A 23,199-nucleotide genomic window follows, 5' to 3' on the forward strand; every position below is an offset into this window, starting at 1 on the left:
AACAGCTCTGTTTGGGACATTGGTTGCTGCTGCTATATTAGCTCATGCTACCGGGGCATATAGTGAACTGACTTGGGGGAGAGCATCTCGGGAGACGGTCCTTCAGTGCTGTGTTTAACCGCTGTAACATTAGTGGCAGCAGCAGAAAGTTTACTGATTTTCTTCAAGTTAACTTTCAATTTGTGGCTTAGTAGGCTAATTGAAGCCTGCTTGTTGAATAAATCAATTCCAAATTGCACTCGTCAGCTAATTTACATCCCATACTCGAGTACTCTCTAATGATTTAATGCAAGCACTCGAATACTGAAGTTACCTTAATGCCCATCCTTAACACTTATAATATAACAGTCCTGCAACAAATCCTCCTTCATGAAGGGTCACAATATTCAGTTTTTGTTGAAACTGTTTTTAAAAAGTCTTTATTTTAACTTTCTGATCAGTTTTGGGAATATGATGTGTTGAGTTGTTGTATTGTATTGCATTACACTGACTGTGGTTTGTCCTGTATAATGCAGTACAGTGGGTGTATTATAATACATATGTGGAGAATCAGAGTAAGTAGCTTATGGCCTGTCCAGGTCCTCCAGATAGTATTTTTGCTGCACCCTGAAAACATCCACACTGAGCAGTGAAATGATCAGTGGGTCGGGGCTTACATCGTACATCTGACGCCACAAAGTAAATCTTGGCCTCTGGGGCAGCAGATACATGAACACTGGGAAAAACAGCAGCAATAGGACCTGAATTATACATTTGCACTGTGTTGTTTTCCACGCTGTCAAAGTCAGATACACTTTAATGTCTCAGTCCTGGAATATGACCTCTTACTACCCTGCTGTTATGGTACATAAATCAGATGCCACTGACTCCCATTGTGTGATTAAAAGCTTTGATACCATGCAAATAGAATAATTACATGCCCATCTAATCATGTTAGTACTTTAAGAATATCATTTTCCAGTCCCTGGTGGTTGAACAGAGATTTTTCCAGAGAGGAATCCACTCTTTCCTGCTTATTAAGTGTGCTGTTAAAAAAATGTTGACAACAGGCTATAAAATATAATCACAGGACTACAGAGAGGATTTTGAGGTTAAAAATTTCCCCAGTAATTTAAAAGATAACTTGCTACTTGATGTATAATGCATGGTCTGCACAATGCAGTATTACACTGACTAACAAACAGCAGAGGTGGGAACAGGAAATGATGGTGCTTACAAAAGGAACAATGGGGAGAATAGTGATAGTACTTGCAAAGGGCTCTGAGTGAAATGATTGTACCTCTTGCCTGTAAAAATTTACTGCGCCCTGGAGGCTACTCAGAGGAAGAAAAGGGCCTGCAGCAATTTAGGCCAAGAGCAGCCACCATGACAACTGATAAATACAGAAATCATTCAAGGTAACGTGTTCTCCTGAAACCTGAGAGTGTGGACGGTTGGAAGCATATCTCACACTGTTGTTTCGAGAGGTGACAGTTAAATCTCTGCTTAACTGTTTAGCTCTGTCCTTTCATCTGTTTAGTCTCTAATGGTATTTGGTGACATTTTGAGGTTGCAGTGTCCATTATTAGTGGGATTAGGAAGCCAAATCTAATAATCCGAATGAAAACAAGTCATTTCAGGGGAAAAAGAGGTCTATGGAGCTACTATACCATCTGTTTCGCACATTTTACTGGTACTGACATCTTAATATGAGAGCGCCACAGTATCTCCAGGAGGCTTGGAACAGCAGCTTGTTGTTTTTGACTGCTTTTCTGTCTACGAGGAAAAGAATCAAGCACAATTCATGCAACTGCTGTACTCAAAATCTAAAAAATGTTGAGACTAAAGGTTTTTTCCTTCCTGAGATACAGTAAATGGGTTTCTTATGAACCATTCGGGGGAGGGGCTTAACTACATTTGCTTCTGCTTTATTCTGTTCTTATGCTTTGATTGCATTTCATCGCTCCCCACAGGAATCTCTGAATTATATACATTATTGTAATTTGTTGTTGCTTCCTCCTCCTCCTCTAGTAGTCATTTCTTTGAGCTGCATCAGTGTCCTTAGTCTTTCTTTTGGTGGCTACTTCTTCTGTCTTGCCTCCATGCTCTATTCTGTCCCTTTCCCTGCTGTATAAGAAGCGCCATGTGTGAGGCGACTTGTGTTTGGTATTGTCTGGGTTTTTGCCAGTACCGATGCTACGATACTTTTACAATGGTACTTACATGATACATGATACCTTAACAGTGCCTGAACCAAAAAGTTGACAAAAAATAGAAAGACAGAACGAGGGTCAGTGACATTAAAAAGATTGCCTTTTTTATTGCAAAGGCAAATTTAAACTTGAAATTGGACAGTGTATTACCGCTTCACAATTAACTTAACTCTTAACCCAACTACAATAATATTTCACGAGGCTTACTTTGGGGCTGAACCCCATCACTTAAATCAACAGATGACAAGCAAGACATGGAAGCTTGGTTTGGGTCTGGAGGAGTTGGAACATTTATTCTACGCCAACTTTTGTCTTCAGCTGTACACACATTGCTCTGCCTTTAACTTCATATTCTCTGCTCTGGTTGCTGCAGTCTCACACATGCTCTCTCTTTCTTTCTATCCACCGCGGCATACACTAGCTACACGCACAGTCTGGCACCAGAATGAGGCACCAAAGTCTTTGTAAGTTTGTAAGTCTATTGTAATTTGGTCCAGTATGTACCTTGCAGGACTTGCACTTATGCATCGCATTGACGCCGTACCTACGCCATTGGCTGACGTGCACCTCCCCAGAAATGTAACTACACGGCACGACCATTTCCCTCAGTGGAAATAAAGCTATAATTTCCTTTCATTTCACAGATAAGAAACAATAAATTGCAAAGACAATAAAGCCTTCACAAAATAGCGTTTTAAGTCTTATGTGTGTTTTATCCTTACTTCATATGGGTAGAGGAAAACTCCACTAACTGCTAGGCTAATTTATACAATGTAAAATGTCATAGGCTTGTGCTAATAACATTGGCATGTTATATTTGTGGGGAAAATGTGTCCAGATAAGGACAAGTCTGTGAATGCTGCGAATCATAATGAAGCCGATTTGTGTACTTGTGTTTGAAATTGTTGTTGCAACTAAACTTTACAGAACTTCAAAGAAACCCCACTGCTGACTAGTGTTTTGGAGGTGTAACCTGGTTTTGGTACCCAACCCTTCTGGGGACTTAAAGTTGGCGTTTTTTAACATCGGTGGGTAAAAGAGAGCAGCCACGGACATATTCTGAGCCTGTTAGCTTGGACAGCTTTACCATAGCAACGTTACGTGACGTGTTTGAGGATCCTGAGGATTAACATTGTTAACCCTGACATCACTAGCTCTGCCCTTTGCACTGGTCCTTTTAGGTACTGCCAGCTGCCCATCATGCTTCAATGCCTTCGAGTGGACATCACAGAAACCTGTCTGTATAGGCGGGCTCGTAGTAGGGGTGGGAATCACTACAGGACCCATGATACGATATTATCATGATACTTAGGTCACAATACAATATTACTGCGATATTGCAATGTGCTGAGTATTGCAATAAAATATCCAGGCAGAAGGGCAGAAGCTTGTCTGTCTGATTCAGCTGTCCTGCCAGTCCTACATAAACCGCATTTTGCACCTGTGCAACATTGGCTGAAATTTATTAGACCTTAGTATTAATGTGTTCACAGTGCTAGATTTCCATGAATCGATGAAATAATGCCGCAATCTCGTACTAAAATTCTGGCCCTTCGGCAATATGTGCTGTTCACATCCACATTCAACATTATGGTTCAAAGAAAGGCTAAAGGACGTGATTTTCACCCATATTTTCAGCAGGAAGTCCGCAGAACTGTAATTGCAGGTGGTTGGCAGAAGCTGTTGGTTGGCAAGACAACAAGAGTATTTATTATTTTATTCAAATGTGTACTCTTGGAAGTTTCTAGCAAAGCTTTTCCCCATATTATTATTGTAAGATTTATGATCTTACCCTTACATACTTTTGTCATTTTTTGTTTTTTAACCTTTGGATAATTTGATGCTCCATAAAGTGATGCGCTATAATGTGTCACGTAGGATAACAGTGTGAGACTTTGTTTTCTAGTCTGATGTTTTCTCCACCCACAAACCTGGATGGCTGTGTGCGTGTGTGTGTGTGTGTGTGTGTGTGTGTGTGTGTGTGTGTGTGTGTGTGTGTGTGTGTGTGTGTGTGTGTGTGTGTTCGCTCAAGGTGTTTTGTTCACCAGTTGAACCAATCTCTGCGGTCCTCTGATTGGATAATTGAGCGGTCCTGTATGTGCATATACAGTGTGTGAAACCGTTACGGTGCATTCCTAAATACCTGATGAAGGTCGAAAAAGACCAAAACATCATTAATAAATATTCCAGCAGTAAGTGAGACAGTGTGTGGGAGTTTTCTCATTCATATTCAAAACTAAATGAACGTGACATTTCTGCCCTCTCTTGGAGATTGATAGCAGTTAGTTACCAAGGCTGGACCAGTGAAGGACAGGTGCAATCATACAATCCAATCAATTCCTCTCAAATAGCAGAGAACGGGCAGCGCAGGTTTTTGTGTTGTACCATACTCCGGCATACATGAGGAATATATTGCCTGGAAACATTACCAGCTTTAAATCAGTCAGGAAGTACTACTTGAGATGCAGCGTTGCACTGCACACTGGGATGAGAGACGGGCCCGGAGAGCCTACTGATTTTAACGACCTGAAAGCTTGTTTCTAATGGGCTGATTGGATTTACTATTGATTATGTTTTCAGCGCATGCGGTGGCATAGTTTTGTGATTGCTATTGTCGCCCACTGCAAATTGAGGTAGCCAACAGACGAGTAATGGAAGCATTAATTTCTCCCGGACGAAATTAGAGACTCCCATTCACTTATCCATGCGCATTACATTTAACCTAAATTAGAGGAGTGTGATTGTTTTCTCCCTGATGACAAATACATTTACCTATGCGTACCACGTACACACGCACACACACACACACACACACACACACACACACACATACATGATGTATTCACAGCAGATCCAATCAATATACTTGGTCATTGATTGAGTGCTTTCCATTGACCCAGTGCCTTCTCTGCTATTAAGCGTGGACTCACTTGTGCATTTTTTGATGCCAGATCCTTTCTTCACAGCGTGTCGACTGAGCTTGCATTGGAAGTTATTCTCCCAGAACTCTGCAAACCAAATATTCCTCCTGTTGTTCTCGAGCGTTCGGCTGATGAAGTAGCGATCGAATCCTGAAAGAAAGAAGACACTGTCAGAATTTAATCCATCATATTTTTAACTTTAAATATGCTAAGCAAAATGTAAACTCTTTCGGGCCCCGGTCCTCGTGGATAACTTTGGTGATGATTTCAAACGAGCCGAGTATTTACCGAGACCCCGGCTAGAACTGAAGCTCTGCAATCAAACACATCAGCAACCCAAATTCCCTTTGGTTTGCTCTTAGCTAAACAACAACAACAGTTCAAATGAAGTCACATCTTTGAAAAGATCCACAAGTACATTATCATTTTGCTGTGCTGACTTTCATGAATTATTATGCTTTCCATGAGATTTTAAAAACATTTTTAATAAACCTGGTTCAGCAGAATGCCTAAAGCCATTGGGGAGTGTGTGATTATTAAGTTTTCACATTTGATTCTATATCTGAGTGCATATTCTGTTACCCACAGACAACTTTATTCACACTTTATAAAGTAAGCTTTGTAAAAAATGAACAGAATCTCTACATATATAATCATGGCATCAGAGAAATATACCCAATATATTATAGTAGTGCTTTAATCAATATAAAAGTTCAGCAACAGAAATGACACAAGAACATTTTGAGTGTGGTTGTCAGAGGGAGAACACAGTGGTAGTAATGAACAGTGGAGGCACATTTATACTACAACAAGCAGAAAAGTGGCAGAAATATCAAGATTTTATAAAATGAAAAAAATATTTATGATCAGTGTTTCCCACAGAATTAGACTGTATTTTTGGCGGTAGCTTCCCATGGGTTGGGTGTGGGGGATGAAGTTTTTAGAGATGTTCCGCTACCATTTTTGCCTTCCTGATGCCGATTCCAATACTTGAACTTGCTTATCAGCCGATAAAGATTAGGGATCAGATCCAGTTGCTTTAAAATAATTTAAACAGCTATAACCCTGAAACTAAAGCTTTGAATAATTGCCTTTCATTGGTTGGACTTTCCAGTATAAATATTGCCAATATTGCTGACAGTTTGCTAATGACTAACATTAAAATCACTTCTTTTTTTGCTGTTCTTAAACAGTAGTTGCCAGTGGATGCACAGAACAACTTGCTGTGTAGGCTACTGTCTTAAAGCAGGGAAGAAGAATTGGTTTCTGGGAAGACTGCCCTTGTACAAGACCTACCAAGCCATCAATCCGGATGTATCTGTTCATCCACTTTCTGCCAGCAATACACCATACATTGAAGACCGTCTGAGAATAACTTTTACTCTGTGCCAGTTCCAAGACTGGCATACCAAATGAAGAACATATACTTGTATGCCCTCTTGCACCGCTTATCAGTGAGAAATATGGACATGACTCTACTGAACTGAGCTCACTCTTTGTGGACACTGATAAAAGAATCTTAGTCATGTTACATGCATGTCTTTCGGTACTTCAGCACCAGCAGGCCTCTACTGAACGACAGGACTCTGGGTTGTTAGGTGTTTTACCTTTTAATGGTTTTACTAATATTTATCTTCAGATTTATCTTACGTATGATTTTTTTTGTATATTGTTTGACCCAAATATTTTAAATAACAACTATCTGGGTGTGATACTACTTTTAAGTGTATTGATAAATCACATAGTATTGGATTGGGGCTTAGACTAGTGTATTTTCTGATACCCAATCTAGTATTTTGGGCAGTATTAGAGGCATTTTCAGTACTGGTATAAATTTTGGAGCTATTCTAGAAGTTTTGATTGGATACAAAACCTTTCTTTCACGAAGCCTAGTGTTATTGTGTAATTCTCTGTTTTATTTGTGAAGTGTATAAACTAAAAAGTGACAGAGTACGGCTGACTCATATGAATGGGTCCAGCACAAACTGAATGCTGCAGGTTTGTGTTATATACTTCTGGTGTGTGAAATGTCTGTATCCTCACAGTGCTGCATTTTTAGAAACTATAATCACCTGGGCCCATATCTCGTAGCGTCATACATTTCATATAACTAAAGGTAAATCCGGTAACTATGACTAACAGCAGTACATTACCAGCGGAAACACTGGGTGCTCTTGCAACTGTAGTGTAGTGGAACATCAGTAATACCTGCTGTTCAACACACAGCACCGCTTGCTCATCAGAGCAGCTCCAGTCTGCTTTCGTCTTCCATCAGAGGTACAGTAGCCTTCAGTGTTGATAGGCTGTTACTTGTGATGTGTAACCAATCCGATGGTACTGTGGGCGGGATACTGAGTGAGGCTACAGTGGTTACTACAGACAGAAAAAAGCAGCTGAGCCAAAGTAATGTTTATTTATTTATTTTTTTTCATTTAATTCATTTTATTGGCTATTGGATTTTAAATAGTACGTAAAAAAGAGAAGAAAATCAATATGTGGCGGCCAATGTTGATATTGTGGCGAGCTGCCACAAATAAATCAATGTATGGGAAACACTGATGTAAGAAAACAAACCATTACTAGCCTTCTGTAAGGTCAAGTTAGGATGTGTGTTATGAATACCTTTGATGGACTGTCGTTTGGGGAGGATGGTGACAGCACCTTCTGCCATCTCTTCCTGGTTCAGTATCGGGGAGATTTTTGAGCCCCAGCTGTCTGAACCAACCCAGATGAAATGGCCAGTTTGATTGGCCTTCTTAGCCGCTTGAAGGAGACGCCTTCGGGACAGAGAAAGAGAGCAGTGTTTATTAGTACCATTTAATGTTTATAATGTGTTGTCACTATTTCCATTTATTTTCTGCAGTGATGTATTCACTATGAAAGAAGGCTCCTATTTTAAATGCACCTTAAAGAAGGCATGTAGCTGTCATACAGGTGATTCCCTTACTAGAATATTCTATTCTGAGTCTGCACAGTGTTGCACAAGGCACTTTAGTAGAACTGAAAAGCCACCATAGACACACTATCCATTCCCAGTGCGGAGTAGTTCTTCTTGGCTGTGGCAGAATGACACCCCTGCCACATTTGTCCAGGCTTGTTGCCAATGGGAGTAAGTTTGGGGAGCTGTAAAAAAAAAACTGCCAGCGAGCTCTGCTGTAGCTGCAGAGTTACATCAAGAAAGCTTGAGCACAGCAACATAAAATTTAAACACAGCCACCTGGCATGTGGAGCATTACCAACCCCTCACATCTCCCCAAAGATGCTGGAACAAAAAATAAATATTAAGCATCTTATTGTGCTGGAGACAACAGCAGCTCTTCGATGTGGCATATGCTGTTTTAACATCTTGCATGAGACTTTTGAGTTGCATAAAGGATGGTAAACCATATTAAAATATTTACTACAGTTTTCTGTCATATGTGGAGTGGGCGAGCAGTGAGTCATCCAGCTGACTTGATGTCTCTTTACATTAGTTTTTTGGACCCCAGGGACGTATGTTTGATTGGTAATGATTTTTCTCTGAGCCTGGTCTCCAGAAATGTAGAGAAATGAGCATGTTGTGAGATACAATTATGTGCTTCGTGCAGGAGAGATGAGAGAAATAGATTTTCTCTGTCAGAAGATTACATAACAGAAACATGAACAGACAAGCTGAAAAGTCTTGCACAGTGAGAAGTGAAGGTGCTGTGTCAAGGTCCTGAACGGGCGTATACTTTACATTTTACAGCCAAGGTTCAGTTCCCAGTTCATCTTAACGTCTTTACTGTGAGTAAAATTGTTATGTTACAAGACGACCTTACTGTACCTGTAATCAAAGTTATTTATTGCCTATTTTTTAGTTTTATCTGACACTATCTGAAACTTAAAGGAATACTTAACCCCCCAAATAACCATTTACACACTAGTTACTCACTCTGTCTTACGTTTAATTTGCTAACAAAATGTATTTCTTCCTTGCCTGTGGTGAGCAAAGAATTCAAAAGCAGAGAAAATTCTTGATAAATTAAAGTGGGGGTGCGTTCAACAATAGCAAACTGTGTTGTTGTGTTACTTTGGTCATTTAAAAAGTTTGGATTCAGCAAAGTCGCACAAAAACACAAACTAACTGATTGAATTAGCAGTAGACAAGCAGCTCCTGTGTTCAGAGAGGTAAAATGATGTGTCAGTGATGTCTGACTTTGAAGAGAGCATAAATTCAGGGTGCTTTCAGACCTAGAGTTGTCTTGCTTTGGTCTGAATCAGGGACTCATCTTGTTTCAAGGTTGCATAATTGCCTAGAGTTTGTTCGTGTTCTCACGGCAACATTTACAAGCGGACCAGATAAAATACCTTGTGTGAGAAAGCTGCTCTTGATTGTCAGAATTTCCATGTGGGAAAAATCCAGGAAGTAAACAAAACGTTGAAGAAGAGTACACTTGCAAGATAAATGTGACATGCAGGTTGATTTTAGCGCTGCTCATCGTGGACTATATTGCTGTCATTGTTCATTTTAGTCAAACCATACAGTTTGAAAACGAGGCACGGCTCCAACTAGAAAACAATGTTTTGATGCATTGGATGTGCTGAATGTGCATATTAAGGCAGTACAGGAGGAGGTGCACATTAATAATCCTCCAGGACTGTAACATGCTCATGTTTAACCCAAACAAACTGCTCCAGTTCAGACTGAGACCACCTCTTCAAGAAGGTCTCAGTCTGGTTGTTTTGATGCGCGCCCGAGTGCGATTGCTGTGTTCACACCTGCCCAAACGAACCGCAGTTAGGGGGCAAACGAACTTGAGCTTGATTGAACCAAACCAAACAGGGCAGATGTGAAAGTATCCTTATTTTCAGTTTCCGTTCAGTTCCCTGTCACAAAGGGCTGTCTGTCTGGTGATGTACCGAGCATGCAACTGGGTAAAACAGATTTCGATTATAGTGCACGAGTTCTGTGGGGGTTTGTAAACAGATGTTTTGATGAGTGACCTCAATTCATCAAGAATTTTTTATGTTTCGGGATTCTTTGTTCACAGAAAGCATGTGAGAAAAACAGTTTTCATCACAAATTCAGTGTCAGATGGGGTGAGTAACTGATACACAAAAAGTGATTTGACAGGTGACAGGTTTTCTTTTTAAATTAAGTTAAAATTTGAGGTGATAATTGGAAAATGACACATCCAGTATGTGTTACTGTCAAAAAATCAGCTGGAGCAATAAAATGTTCACATTCTTAAAAGCGCAAGATACTGGAGAGGATACAAGATGATTAAATTTACTTTAATGTTATGAAATCATGTTGTTTTCCCACAGAGCCAACACAGCGAAGGACAAACCTACCTGTCTGGCTGGAATATGAAAGGCAAACCAACAAACAGTATTCCTTTTGTTCTTCATAATGCTGAGACAATGCAGCTTATTTAAATAATAAGTATAAGTATTACATTAAAGGGCTCCATCCAAACAGCTCAAGTCCCTTATACTTTCTATGTGGACCATTTTGAGTTCTTATTAAACTGCTGCCAGCTAACACTGGCTGGGTTCAAGGATAGAGCAGGCATGCAGTGCTGAAATCCCCCTGGCTTTCTGTAATTACTATATATCCAGACTATTACCCGTTATCAGGACCGGATTAAGTCAATGAGCACTGGGACTTCTGCCCTGGTCATCATCAAGAGACCGCCTCAAATCACTGCCCACTTCCACTAGGAATACACTGGCCTACAAACTGGTTGCTGGGAAACATTTTCCCTTGCAAAGCTACAACAGTGCTGCGTGTGTTGATTTAGCCTTTGACTAATTAACTAGTTCTTGATGCAGACGATCAATCTTAATAACAGATAATGAATTTAAATTGATACATTTGCGTCTCCGCAAGGAACTCAGGGACACTGTTAATTGTACTTTCGTACAGTGTTGTCAGGATAGATAGGGACTACAGACTAGATGTCTATTAGTTAGATAGAAAGGACACAGGGGAGTGGATAGAATATTAGAAATGCTGTTCAATGTAATGCATTTCAATACAACACCATGATAAAATATGGCCTCATAAGCAGCAACAGAGTGCATTCAACCCCTCTCTGACAGTCTCAACAAAAAATGTGTAGCAAAAGTATTATCAGTGGTGGAAGAAGTACTCAGATCATTTATTTAAAGGGACAGTTCATCCCTAAAATCAAAAATACATTTTTCCTCTTACCTGTAGCACTATTTATCAGTCCAGATTGTTTTGGTGTGAGTCACAGAGTGTTGGAGATATCAGCCGTGGAGATGTCTGCCTTCTCTCCAATATAATAGAACTAAATGGCACTCTGCTTGTGGTGCTCAAAGTGCCAAAGAAAAAGTGTCCAACAGTGTCTCTTTAAAGGAATCGTGACCTGGTTATTCAAAATAATACCAGACATTGTTGTGAGTAGTATAATGTAGGAACTATTTTCTGTCTACCAAACTACACCTGCCAACTTTATCACTGCACAGGAGGATGCCTGCATCTACTCATGGACGAGAGGTTCATGCTTGTGACAGTGCAAGACGTAACATTAGGCGTCTTCCTCGGCTGAGCTGTAACATTAGCTAGCTCAGTGATGCTAGGTGAGCTAGTAGTAGCACGCTTCTGTCTGTGTTGTGATACTGTTAGTGGGTGTAGTTCGGGAGAAAGGAAAGAGTTCCTACATGAAACTGCTCCCAACAATGCTGTGGATTTTCTTTGGTAACCGTGACTATCATGATTTCTGTAAAGAGACATTGCTGTTGGGTTTTTCAAATTGATTCTTTTTTGCTGCTTTGAGCACCACAACCTGAGTGCCATCTAGTTCTATTATACTGGAGAGAAGGCAGATGTCTCTACGGCTGATATCATCAACACTCTGCAATCACACCAAACTATCTAGACTTATAAACAGCACTACAGGTAAGAGGAAAAATATGTATTTTTGATTTTGGAGTGAACTGTCCCTTTATGTAAAAGTAGTGATCACAGTCCAGAAATAATTCTGTTACAAGTAAAAGTCTTTCATTTGGAAATTTTCCTTGAGTACAATGTTTAGAAGTATTATCGATGAAAAGTAAAACTATGTTTGCAAAAGTATGGTTGTCATGAGTCAGTTCAGGAAAGGACTCAAATGCAGCGAAGTAGGCAACATACGGCAAGGTTCAATGAAGCTGATGAAAACATCTAAAACTAGGCAGGTAACTGAAGGTCCAAAAGAAAGAAGAACCAAAACTAAACTGAAAACCATCCTAGATAACACAAACTTGGAGAAGAAATCCAAAACGGAACCCAAGAAACCAGGCAGTAAACAGAGCAGGGAACAAAACCATTAACACAGATGAACTGACAAGGAATAAATGGAAACACAGAGGTATATACACACAGAAAACTAATCACAAGAACAAGACACAGCTGGAATAGGTGGACACGTACAAAAGGAGGGAAATAGAGATAGGCAGACAACAAGGGTGTAATGGGAAACACTAGGGTGGAGCAAACAAGACTAGTACAGAACAGGTGTGAAGGGAAGACTCTGGGAAGAGGGACGGACTAACGAAACTGAAGGAAGATGCTGTGATCGACAACAGGGTGGGAAAACACACATAGACAGGAAGTGAAACCAGACATGAGACATGAGGGGAGAATCTACAAAATAAATGAGGAAACGGAGTAAACATTGATGAATGAACATAAACAAAAACCCAGGATCATGCCAATGATTCGTATGTTAACTTTTAATTTGCCACTAACAGCTAAAGATGTCAAATAAATGAAGAACATTTCACTTCAAATGTTCAAAGTATCATAAAATGGAAGTCTTCAAGTACCTTAAATCTGTACAGTACTTGAGTAATGATTTCCACCACTGGGTTGTAGTTATTTTCCACACCACACCATGTCTTGGTGTCTTAGTGACTAAAACTACTTCACCTGCCTGTAAAATACCTTTGACATCTTCAGTGACAAAGCTTAAGAGAATGTGAATACACCCAAATATAATCATATCTTCCATTTATAACTCATAAATATTAACAGGCAGGCAGCAGGCTGTTTTTCTCAAGGAAAAGGCAATTTAATATCTTTATGCACACAGGAGACATTTGTGACATTTTAATGCCAGCTGCAGAGGCAGCCTGAGGTGGAGACACTACTAAACAACATTTATCACTTCAGACGTTACTAGATTTTGAAAACTCTTAAACAGCTTTACTTCAACGTATCATAACAGTGTGTTTTCCTTTAAAGAAAACTGGCATTTAAATGTTAAAAAACAAGGTATCTATTGGTGGTTAAAAGTGGTCGAGGTGAGTCAGGTTAAAAGTTCTATTAACTGACAGCAATTAGGATTTCACTGCACTCACCTGATGTCATCCTCATTGGCAAAGATAATGACCACTCGGGCGTTGGGATTCTCACTCAGCCTGCGAATGATCTTGTCAAACTCTCCAGCTTTAGGTTCACGTGGTATTTTCACAGACTGGGAAATGCAGAGACCACCTAATTGGACGACAAAAGAGAGAAGTTTCCAAATTAGATGGGCTTAAGAAGAAGAGAAAGCTGCCTTTTCTTCTGCTAAACATCTGAACCGATCTCATTAGCAAACAGTTTAATGCATATAAAAGCTGCAGTCTCAGGTGTGTCTTTTCCACACTCTGTCACTAGAAATATTTGTTTGACTCTTTAACTTTTTTCCGTCTTCTTTCATTTAACCCACACAAATCTTTTTCAGTCCTCTGGACTTTTTATGACACATGCACTATTAAATGTTCACAGGTGCAATATTTCACAGCATGAGGGATGCAAGGTATTAAAAAAAAATCTTTCCTCGGACCACAAGGGGCAACTTTGAGACACGGAGACCCATCAATTCAGTTTATGGTGCTGCCAGTGTGACCAGGGGAATTTGGTTGCATTTTGGAAGTACATAAATTTTGTAATTGAAAACTGGTTTCATTTGGTCCAAGTCATTTTTCTTGCAGGTTACTTCATTGAGTCTTAAGTAAAAACCATATTTACCAAATTTTCTTCTTCTTCTTGACTGAAGATTTAGCCATTTTTGAAAGATAGACAGAAAAGAAAGATGAAATATCCATTTGAACCAGTCAAATCACATGCTGGTGCTCTCATAGCATGGTCCAGTGACATTGATTAGTTGGGTTTAGCTTGTTAGGCACTGCCCCGCACAATAGCTACAGTAATTCCCCAGGGATCAGTTTAAACAGAGCCCTCAGCCTTTTAGAAATGCTCTGGTATTGAACACAAGTCTAAAGGCAGTGGGCGACGTCCCCTGGTTACCAACAAGCAAAGGCTTTTTAATTCCCAATGCAACATTTCAGGATAACTGTTTTGTAGCCCTGCCAAAATGCCACAGAGAGTATATGCATGCTAATGAATTTCCCTTTCGTGACCCAGTACAAAGCCAGCCCAATGAACAATCAATGCAGGAATAATACCCTCTAGTTCAGTCCATGGCAGCCAGACTCACACCATAAAACAAAGCCTGGCCCCGGCTCAGATACTAATAGGTTGGGAAACTGGAAATATGAGTAAAGAGTAAGGGATGCCATTAAATTAACAATGATGTTTGGCTGCTTTGCTCATGGGTACAAAAAGTCACTTCCGCTTAAATCAGTGAGGAGCTTCAGTCAGTGGCCTGCAACATTGTTCTGATTGTACATTGTGGATGAATTTAATGATGTTTCCTTTATCTTCAAACTCATGATTTTGCTATTTCACTGTGGCTGTGTCTTTTATTTCCAGAAAGGCTGCGTGTATAGGTTTCCTGTGGTCATGCATGTCACAGCTAGAACACAACAGTTCTGGCTTTTACATTCACTTGGCTGGTTAATGGATTAGCAGCTCCTTCACTGGAGGATACACTCATTCCTTTGTGCATACTCGCCCATGTGTTGTTTTTGGGGGATGTTTCCTTCTGCACTCAAGCGAGACGTTTTTTTTCCAACTCAGCTGCAGTAAACCCCTAATTTACTTTTTTCCCCCCATTTCTTAAACCTGACTGGAATTTCGCAGCTAACACAGATTTCATCACGAGCCTGGAGTTTCGGAGATTGCAACATACGTGTTAATGAACTGCGACCAGATGTATAAATGATGCATCTTAACAAAAAACATGCAGTCGTTTCCCACCTCACGCCTACCTCAGACCAGTCATATCACTCGAAGGTGATATGATGTGGAGATGGGAAAGTAACATGAAAGGACAGAATCTAATAATAAAACATTGTGTAGGTTGCCGGGGTAGGCATTTTTTTTGTGTGTCACTGGGGGAAAAGAAGCCCATTTGGGCATTTTAATTCAAGTAGACTGAGAGAAAAGAAAGTTTATTTGTCCTCAAGGAGTATACAAGTGTGCGTGGGGACAAGTGTCGCACTAGTATACAGATATTGGCAAGTGCACCCATGCCATAAACAGACACAAAAGACAGAGAATTGGGACAAGGAGACACGACATGGATTGGCACTTGACACACCAAAAAACGAATTTCAAATCAATTGAGGCTACTAATTTAGAGCTTGTTTTACTGTGGCAACAAAGCTCTTGCTCCAACGTGCCCCTCTGCACATGGGTAGTGTATATCTGACTCCAGAAGGAAGGGTGGATAAAGTACTGGTGGAGTGGATGATCTGGGTTGTGAGTGCTTTGCCGATCAAGGATAAGGTGACACAGTCATATTGGTTGGAGGTAGGAGTGCCTCTTAGTTTGCTGGCTAAGAGTTTGTTTGAGCACATGGAAACTCGACTTCTGTACCCTCTCTTGGCTCTGTTTTCAAGCTTTAGAAAATCTAGCCTGTGACAGGAGACTTTGGCCAATCACAGGTCATTTCAGAGAGATGGTGTTCCTTTTGGCTGTAGCATGTGCACATCCCTTCAATGAAAGCCTGATTTAATGGCAGCAAATCCGATAGAGAAAGTGGCTTTTTTGTCATTGGCAACAACTTCCAGCACTGCAAAGCAACCCAATAATGGAAGACAGACTTATTGAAAAGAGAATTTAAAGGATAGTCTGACAATGAACTCTATAAAACACGTGTCAATATCGCCGAAGCTTCTCAGAGATATAGAGAAAATGTTGCTAATAGGTTAGCCTCTGTTAAATGGAGACAAACGCTCAGAGCTGTGGCTTCATGTTCATGTCTATGAAGTAGGGATGGGCAAACGATCAAAATTCATTATTTGATCATCAAAAAAATTAACGATCAATTATCGATTAATTGATAAGCGAGTATTTCAAAAGAGAGAAAACAAAAGAGTGCAGTGCAGACTGTCGCCGCAAGAGAGCGCAGCTGCCCCAGTTTTGAGCTTCAACCCCCCGGGCCAAAGAGGAAGAATGGCGCGTATGCGCAGTTCACCCCTGGGTGTTTACAATCATTGCCAGCCAGAGTTACAGGCTTCAGTTTTCAGCAAAACCTCCGTCTTTCAATGGCGTAGTGTTTTCAGAGGCCTCAAGGGAAGCCGCCGAGGCTTTGGAGAGCGATGAGAGCCTCCGTTTGTTTCTGTTTTTTTGCCTGGCATAGGTCCGGCGGGGGTCTTGTAGGCCTGTCGAGCTGCCGTGCTCGCCGGGCGGAAGGGTCTCGTTGGCACGGCGGCTTGCCGAACCTATGCCAGGCATTGTAGGGGAAACACTGCGACTATTGATCAAAATTATTTGTGATCGATCAAAAGCCTTAACAATCAATCATCGATAATCGAAAATTGATGCCCATCCCTACTATGAAGCTAACGCTAGCTAGAATAACAGTGTCCGCCTCACTCCCCGCTGCTACAGACCACCGGACGCAGCAACCTATGTTCAGCAAGTGCAAACTGGGGGACCAGGCAGCCCAGACTCTCTACCGGATCAGCAAATCTTTCTGTTGCTGTCCTTATACCTAGTACTGCCACTGGATACCAGCCTGCTGTGACACCTGGCGCTTGGGGGGTTTCCCACAGACCTAGGGTTTGCCTCTTGAGCGGCTGCCCACTGTCCTCCTTGGAAAACAGTCCACAGTAGTGGGGAGTGAGGTGGAAGGACTGGGGTAGCTAGTTAATTCTTGTCTGATTCGGGTCTGATAAAAAGAGAAAGAGAGGGCATGGCGAGGGGGGGCTTTCATGGCAACTCTACAATGAAATAAGATTAAGTAAATCAATGTATGGGAAACACTGGGTCACTGTATAAAGCATGTGCATATGCTTGTGGTTGTATGGCGGGGGTGAGGGGCTTAGGGTAGGGAGGGACGTGCTGCAGGAGGTGGATATATTTTCACATTCTGTCTTTTTTTGTGTGCCTTTTCCAGATTGCTGCCCACCCCAACTTTAATTACCCCTGTGAGCGCAATTTCATCACTCTTTCAATTTGCATAGGATGCATCACTTTTTATTTCCCTGTATGAGTGATCTTCTCATTTTATCCTCGGTGCGAGGCACTTTGTAAAGTATGTATTGATGTGAGAGTAAACAAAAAATGATGGTGGTTGATTTATCACTGTTTAAGACATTAAGAGACATTTGACAAATTAATGATACATGCACTAAAAATAGCCTCAGCCTAATGTGCAGTAGTGGTCACGAGAAGTGGCAGCTGCTGTGGTGTTGTTGAGGAAATCGTGTTAGTTCTTTGCTGTTCTTTTTACTGATTGGTGTTAAGACTAATGTTGCAGGCACAGTTATTGATATGGAATTTGTGGGTGAAGGGTGTGCCTGTGTCCTTACAGTGCTGAGGCAGTTTTACTAAATCTATAAAAATATGCAAGTGAACCATTTCACAGTTGGCAATATTTGTGTACCATTCTACAACCCTGCTTGTCGAGGCTCCTTAAACTAAAGCTGAGGTTTATCTGTCTACCTCTCTGTGTCATTACACTTACACTTCTCAGACAGGCACATGGGAAATTTAGCAGCAGCAGCATTCCAGCAGCTCTCTGCTCTCAGAGACTCTATCAATCATTAGATTCTATGTCTTTGCCTCACTGGTACTTTAGTCCCCCATTCCCCCAACATCTGCTGTGTGGAAGCAGAGCACTCATCCCTTCCTTTCCTCCTCCTCTCACGTCACCAGCAGCACGCTGCAGCATTGCTTAACCTCTGGAGAGAACGCCACGAGGACCAGGGGGGATAAGAACCCGGCCTGTGGGAGTTGAGGGGCACTGAACGAGGCCCTCCACGGGGCCAGTGTTGTAACTCTGTTAGATGTTGGGTAGACACGGCAATTTGTTTTATTGCTAACACTACTCATTCATCCATGCGCCTGTCCACCCATTTCTCTCCAAGAGTGGGATAGTCAACGACATGGTCCCTTGACTTGAGGACCTCAATTCAAATCCTGTGACAGGGAGCAGCTACTGACCAAGACACTCAATCCCTACCTCCTCACACTATGACTCTCTCTTTTTCTTTTCTGTAACTAACTCCACTCTGTCCATCATTGTTCATCACTATACACATACAAACCCTGCATACATACAAACAACCAAACCTAACACTTTTATTTTCACTCACATGCTGCAATATATTTTAATTCAGCTCTGCCAAGCTGCTCCAAAAGGTTATTTCATACAACCTAAGTGGCTTTTAATTGGTCTTGGTAATTATCGGTCTTGCTCATTACAAACTTTATATTAATTTTAGCTAATGAAACGAGTCTCTTAAGAGGTATCAGATTTTCAATAAAACAGTTAGCTGGATTCCATTTTGCCGTCAGACAGGATGTGATTAGAGAGAATGCCCCTCCTTTTGTCTGCACACGACTTCTCATCAGACTTCCCTTAAGCTGAACCAGACCACCATCTCCCATCTAATGCTACTTTATAAACACAAGAACATAAAGAAAGACAATTATAAAGTAATTAATTACAAATGTGCTGCAGCCCTAAAGAAAGAAATAGCATCTACTTTATTGTTTGTGTCTCCAGAGACGTACAGGTCTGTTGATTAATTATAGTTATATATCAAAATTACTTGAAAATTATCCGTGCAGACTAATAATCATTGGTTTGTGTGAAACCAAATTAAACAACTGGGTTGTGCTTCAGGATTTGCAAAGTGAACAATTTATCAAAACATGAATTAATATTCACATTTCGCTGTTCATTTCCACAATGACCTGTTGCAGCGTGCCAAACCCCCAGCACATTATCTGTACATGAAAAGAAAAGGGTAATGTCAAATCTATTGTATCAAGTGAAGCATCCTTTTTTTCTGCAGATACTGCTGAAAACTTCATGAGCAGTGTGTTTCTCTCCCAACACTCATCCTATACCACTCTTAACATCTGAGCCACGTCTGAAAAACCACCTCTAAAAATATCCGTTGCTGAGGAGACTGCGAGCCTCCTCTCTCGTGTCTTCCATTGTCAGCCTCAGTCTCTGCTCTCCTAATAGCTCAGAACATTAATATTCCTTCTCATTTGACACCCGTGGGAGAGACAGTGCCACCATAAACGTTAAATATTCCCTGGCACTGTGGCCGATCGCAGCACAGCAACTGTGCATGGTGAAAAGTAGTGGTGGGCGTTGTGGGGAAGGTGCAGGTATATAAATAGCCTGTTTACTGGGATACCCTGAGTGGAAATACCTACACAAATAGGCTTAATTTGCAGCTGGAGAACATTAACTGTGACGAAAATACAGGGATCCAAAACTAAACTAACGTTGCCTCTACAGTGCTGGTGGTCATTTTTTGATCGCTGTGGGCTTGAAAAATTGTCACTTTCTTTGTAGCTAAATGAAAACATCAACACTGCAGCTGCAACTTAGTTTGGCAGCAAGTGATTTGTTAGGCAACAGACACAATCAGTTAATAATTAGAAAGCCTGTTTGAGCTGCACAGTGCTTTGAATTCCCATCTGCTTTGCACGGCGGTGTTGTTCCATCGATTCATTGATAGTCCTGTATATACTGCTTGGCTGCTGACCAGTAATGTACAGAACAGCATCACTCAGCCTCAGCGGCGTGATCACAGCGGTTCACGTTATACACATACTCTCAGATGAGATCAAAGTAATGAAAAATATTGTGAACCAAAACAAGATGATGTGGATAGCACTAAATGGGAGATAAATAATATCCCCCTGTGATTTAGTCAACTGTGCACCAAATGATTTATGCAAATTAGTTGATCAGAGCCCTGCGATAAACTGGCAACCTGTCCAATGTTTCTCTGCCTTTCATCCAGTGCATGCTGGGACACGCTCAGGCCCCTGAGAGGCAGAGAAAATGGATGGAATTAATTTTAGCCAAGAAAAACAACGGAATAGGTGAAATCCTGACCATCCCTCGTAGCAAAAATGTTTCCATAGATAATCTGCAGGAAGACTGCTGTGTTTTAACACTGGTACATTTCCCCCACTTACCAGAAACACGGCCACGGGTGAGTGAGAGTGAAATACTGTGAGGAGAGTGTGAAAGACTGGACTGAAATCATTAGGGAGAGTGACCCTGAGCACAAAAGGTCCAGGTTAAGTCCCCTGTTCCACCAACCCCCCTTCTAAAGTGTCCTAGAGCAGGACACTAAATCCCCCTCTCTCCCCGAGGTGCTGTTCTGTCGACTCTGTGCTCTTACCTCAGCGTGCAGGGCTGAGGGAATAAAAAGAAATTAATTTCTCCTCAGGGGATCAATTACGGTATAATATCCCATTATAATTATTATAGACTGCTGAGCCACAAAGATACCCCTAACCACCAAATTTCAGTCTTTTCTGCAATATTATAAGAACGGCTCGGATGAATTTACAGACAGTGACCTGCTTCTGCCTGCCACATGGGAAGAACAACACAAATGTAGAAACCATGATGTGCATGAGGAGTACACGCATTGAAATTAGGTAGAGATTACAATTTATTTAAACCTGAATGGCTCTTATATTAAAGAGAAGAAGATGAATGACCCCAATACCACCTATGTGTCATCGCAATTTGTCTTTATTATGCACGTGCGTCACTTTCCACATCTGTAACCCCCCTATACAACACTTGATAGCAATTGTGTGTAAATAGTGTATGTACTGCACACTATATGTGTACGTGTCTTCATTTAAAAATAATTTCAAACACATGGACGTATGTGTGTGCATTTTCTGCACAGCCTGGATAACTTGTCAGGGACTTGCTGAGTCTTCAGGTTAATATTGGAGACCAGCTTTGGGCTGGATCATGAGATAAGCCCTGGGTTCACCATGATGTACTGTTGGGAAAATGAGGCTCTCCTCTCAGATATAAGGGTGGGCCTTGTTGTTATGTTGTAATATTCCTTGCACATTTTAGTAATTTATTTACGCATTCAAAGCAGGTCTTGTTTACATGCAGGAGACTCGCTCTCCGTCCAACACACACACACACACACACACCGCACACACACACTAGGTCAATTATTGTCCTGTGTTTGCATGAATTAAAATTGGAGGATGGTGCCGCAGCAGGTCTATTATCTGGAGGTGGTTCGGTTTTTGTTCCATCACTTAAAACACCACCCAGGGCACAACACTACTGTTAAACCAGCCTTAAATTGGCCCCCATGGTGTTTTGCTGTATGTTTGTATCGTAGACCTTACAGTATGTAAGAGTGTGTAAGAACTTCAAAATAAAAGTGACCTTCAGGTGAACGTTCATAATTCACCCATAATTACATAAATTAAAATAAATGCATGCTTAAATAAATAATACATGAAATAAACGATAATACAAAAAAATGGGACTGCCTTCAAAGAGTAATTTAAAAAAATATTTTAATTGTGTGAATAATTAAAAGAGAATACAATGCCAAAGAATAATCTGCCTTTACAGTTCACCACCTCCACCACTTAGACATTATCAGGACATTCTGATATGGAAATCCAAAATTAAAGTCCTCTAAAATGTCATGTAGGAGCACTGTTTCCTCTACATTCAGATTGGCTTATTAGAATGATCACACTGGTTTGATCATACACATCAAAGAGTTAAATCAAACAGTATTACTGTATTATTTTAGAGTCGAAGTGTCACGATAATACACACGATAATATTGTCTAAATAATCTGGTGCCTGTTAAATTATTTCCATTTCCTTTTTTTCTTGGTTTGTCTCCCTCCCCCAACGCCATCTGGTGCCTTTTAACTATTTATTAAGTGTAATTGCTCTTTTTGTACAATTTTGTGCAGTTATTGTCACAGACTTTCTCTTCACCTCCATACACTAGGATTTTAAGTATAATTTGCCTCAAAAAGACACAAAATAAACAATAAACAAAGAAGGAAGATGAGTTTGACAAAGAGCATCATTATTTTTTAAAAAAATAATAATTTTCTATAGTTAGCACAATAATGAAGCTCAGCAAAAGTTCAGTCAGGAAGAATCTCTTTACGCTTTCGTTTTATTCACAATATTCTCTGCTCTTCTCCGGCTTCTACTCTATCAGCTGACTATGGGCGTCACCCAAAGTTAGTCCAACCAGATTGTACCACGATCTCCCTGAGCCAATCATGTCATAGTCAGTTGTCCATGTAGGTCCAACCCCATTCACGTCCAGTCTTCAGCTCCTCATCGCATCATCCTCATCCTTCAGCCATTTCACTCTACATCTCCAGCACCAGTGTCTAGACTCCATTGAGGGAGTATTCCTAAATTAACCACAGCTTCTCTACCCCTAAATATTCACGTCACAATGGGTTCTAATCACCAAAGAGCTCTTCACATTCATCATATTGCGCACTTTGTTAGAAATTATTGTTCACTCTAAAATAAGCCTCTCCTGATTGACATGTTATTACGACCTCTTTTGGCCCTGATAATTGAGCCAAGTCTCACTCCGAAGTCATTGAAATCCAGCACTAAGGCAGTGACTTGCAGCGTCAGAAACTAACGAGAAAAGGAGTCCCTTAATATTGACATTATACATGGCCAGTTGGCGTTATAGTTTGACGGTGCCCAGTGGGACAAGGACGAAAGTTAAGGCGGTGAAAGTCGGGCAGGAGGGGTGGTGGATGGGTCCAACAAACAGCAACTTTTACCCAATAGAGCGGTGTTCACGTCCCGTAAGATTCCAATGCCTAACCCTGTTCTTTTTTCCTTAACCCAACCACGTGTTTGTTGTTTAAGGAAAAAAATTTCAATTCACAGCGTTGTACCAACGTAGGGCTTTTATTT

At 40.8% G+C, this 23,199-nt stretch overlaps 1 protein-coding gene across 1 annotated transcript in view; it reads right to left on the bottom strand.

The window, feature by feature from the left end:
• The window catches only part of LOC117258649 (metabotropic glutamate receptor 4-like), a 204,748-nt gene that overhangs the window by 42,962 nt on the left and 138,587 nt on the right, over window positions 1-23,199 (bottom strand). Inside the window, exons 3-5 of the mRNA XM_078169872.1 lie at window positions 13,445-13,580; window positions 7,736-7,890; window positions 5,123-5,263 (exon numbers count right to left, since the gene is read on the bottom strand). Of these exons, the coding sequence (XP_078025998.1) occupies window positions 5,123-5,263; window positions 7,736-7,890; window positions 13,445-13,580 (432 nt within the window). The remainder of the gene's footprint in view (window positions 1-5,122; window positions 5,264-7,735; window positions 7,891-13,444; window positions 13,581-23,199) is intronic.

Source organism: Epinephelus lanceolatus, chromosome 8, assembly GCF_041903045.1.
Source record: "Epinephelus lanceolatus isolate andai-2023 chromosome 8, ASM4190304v1, whole genome shotgun sequence".
In the NCBI taxonomy this organism is placed as follows: Eukaryota; Metazoa; Chordata; class Actinopteri; order Perciformes; family Serranidae; genus Epinephelus; species Epinephelus lanceolatus.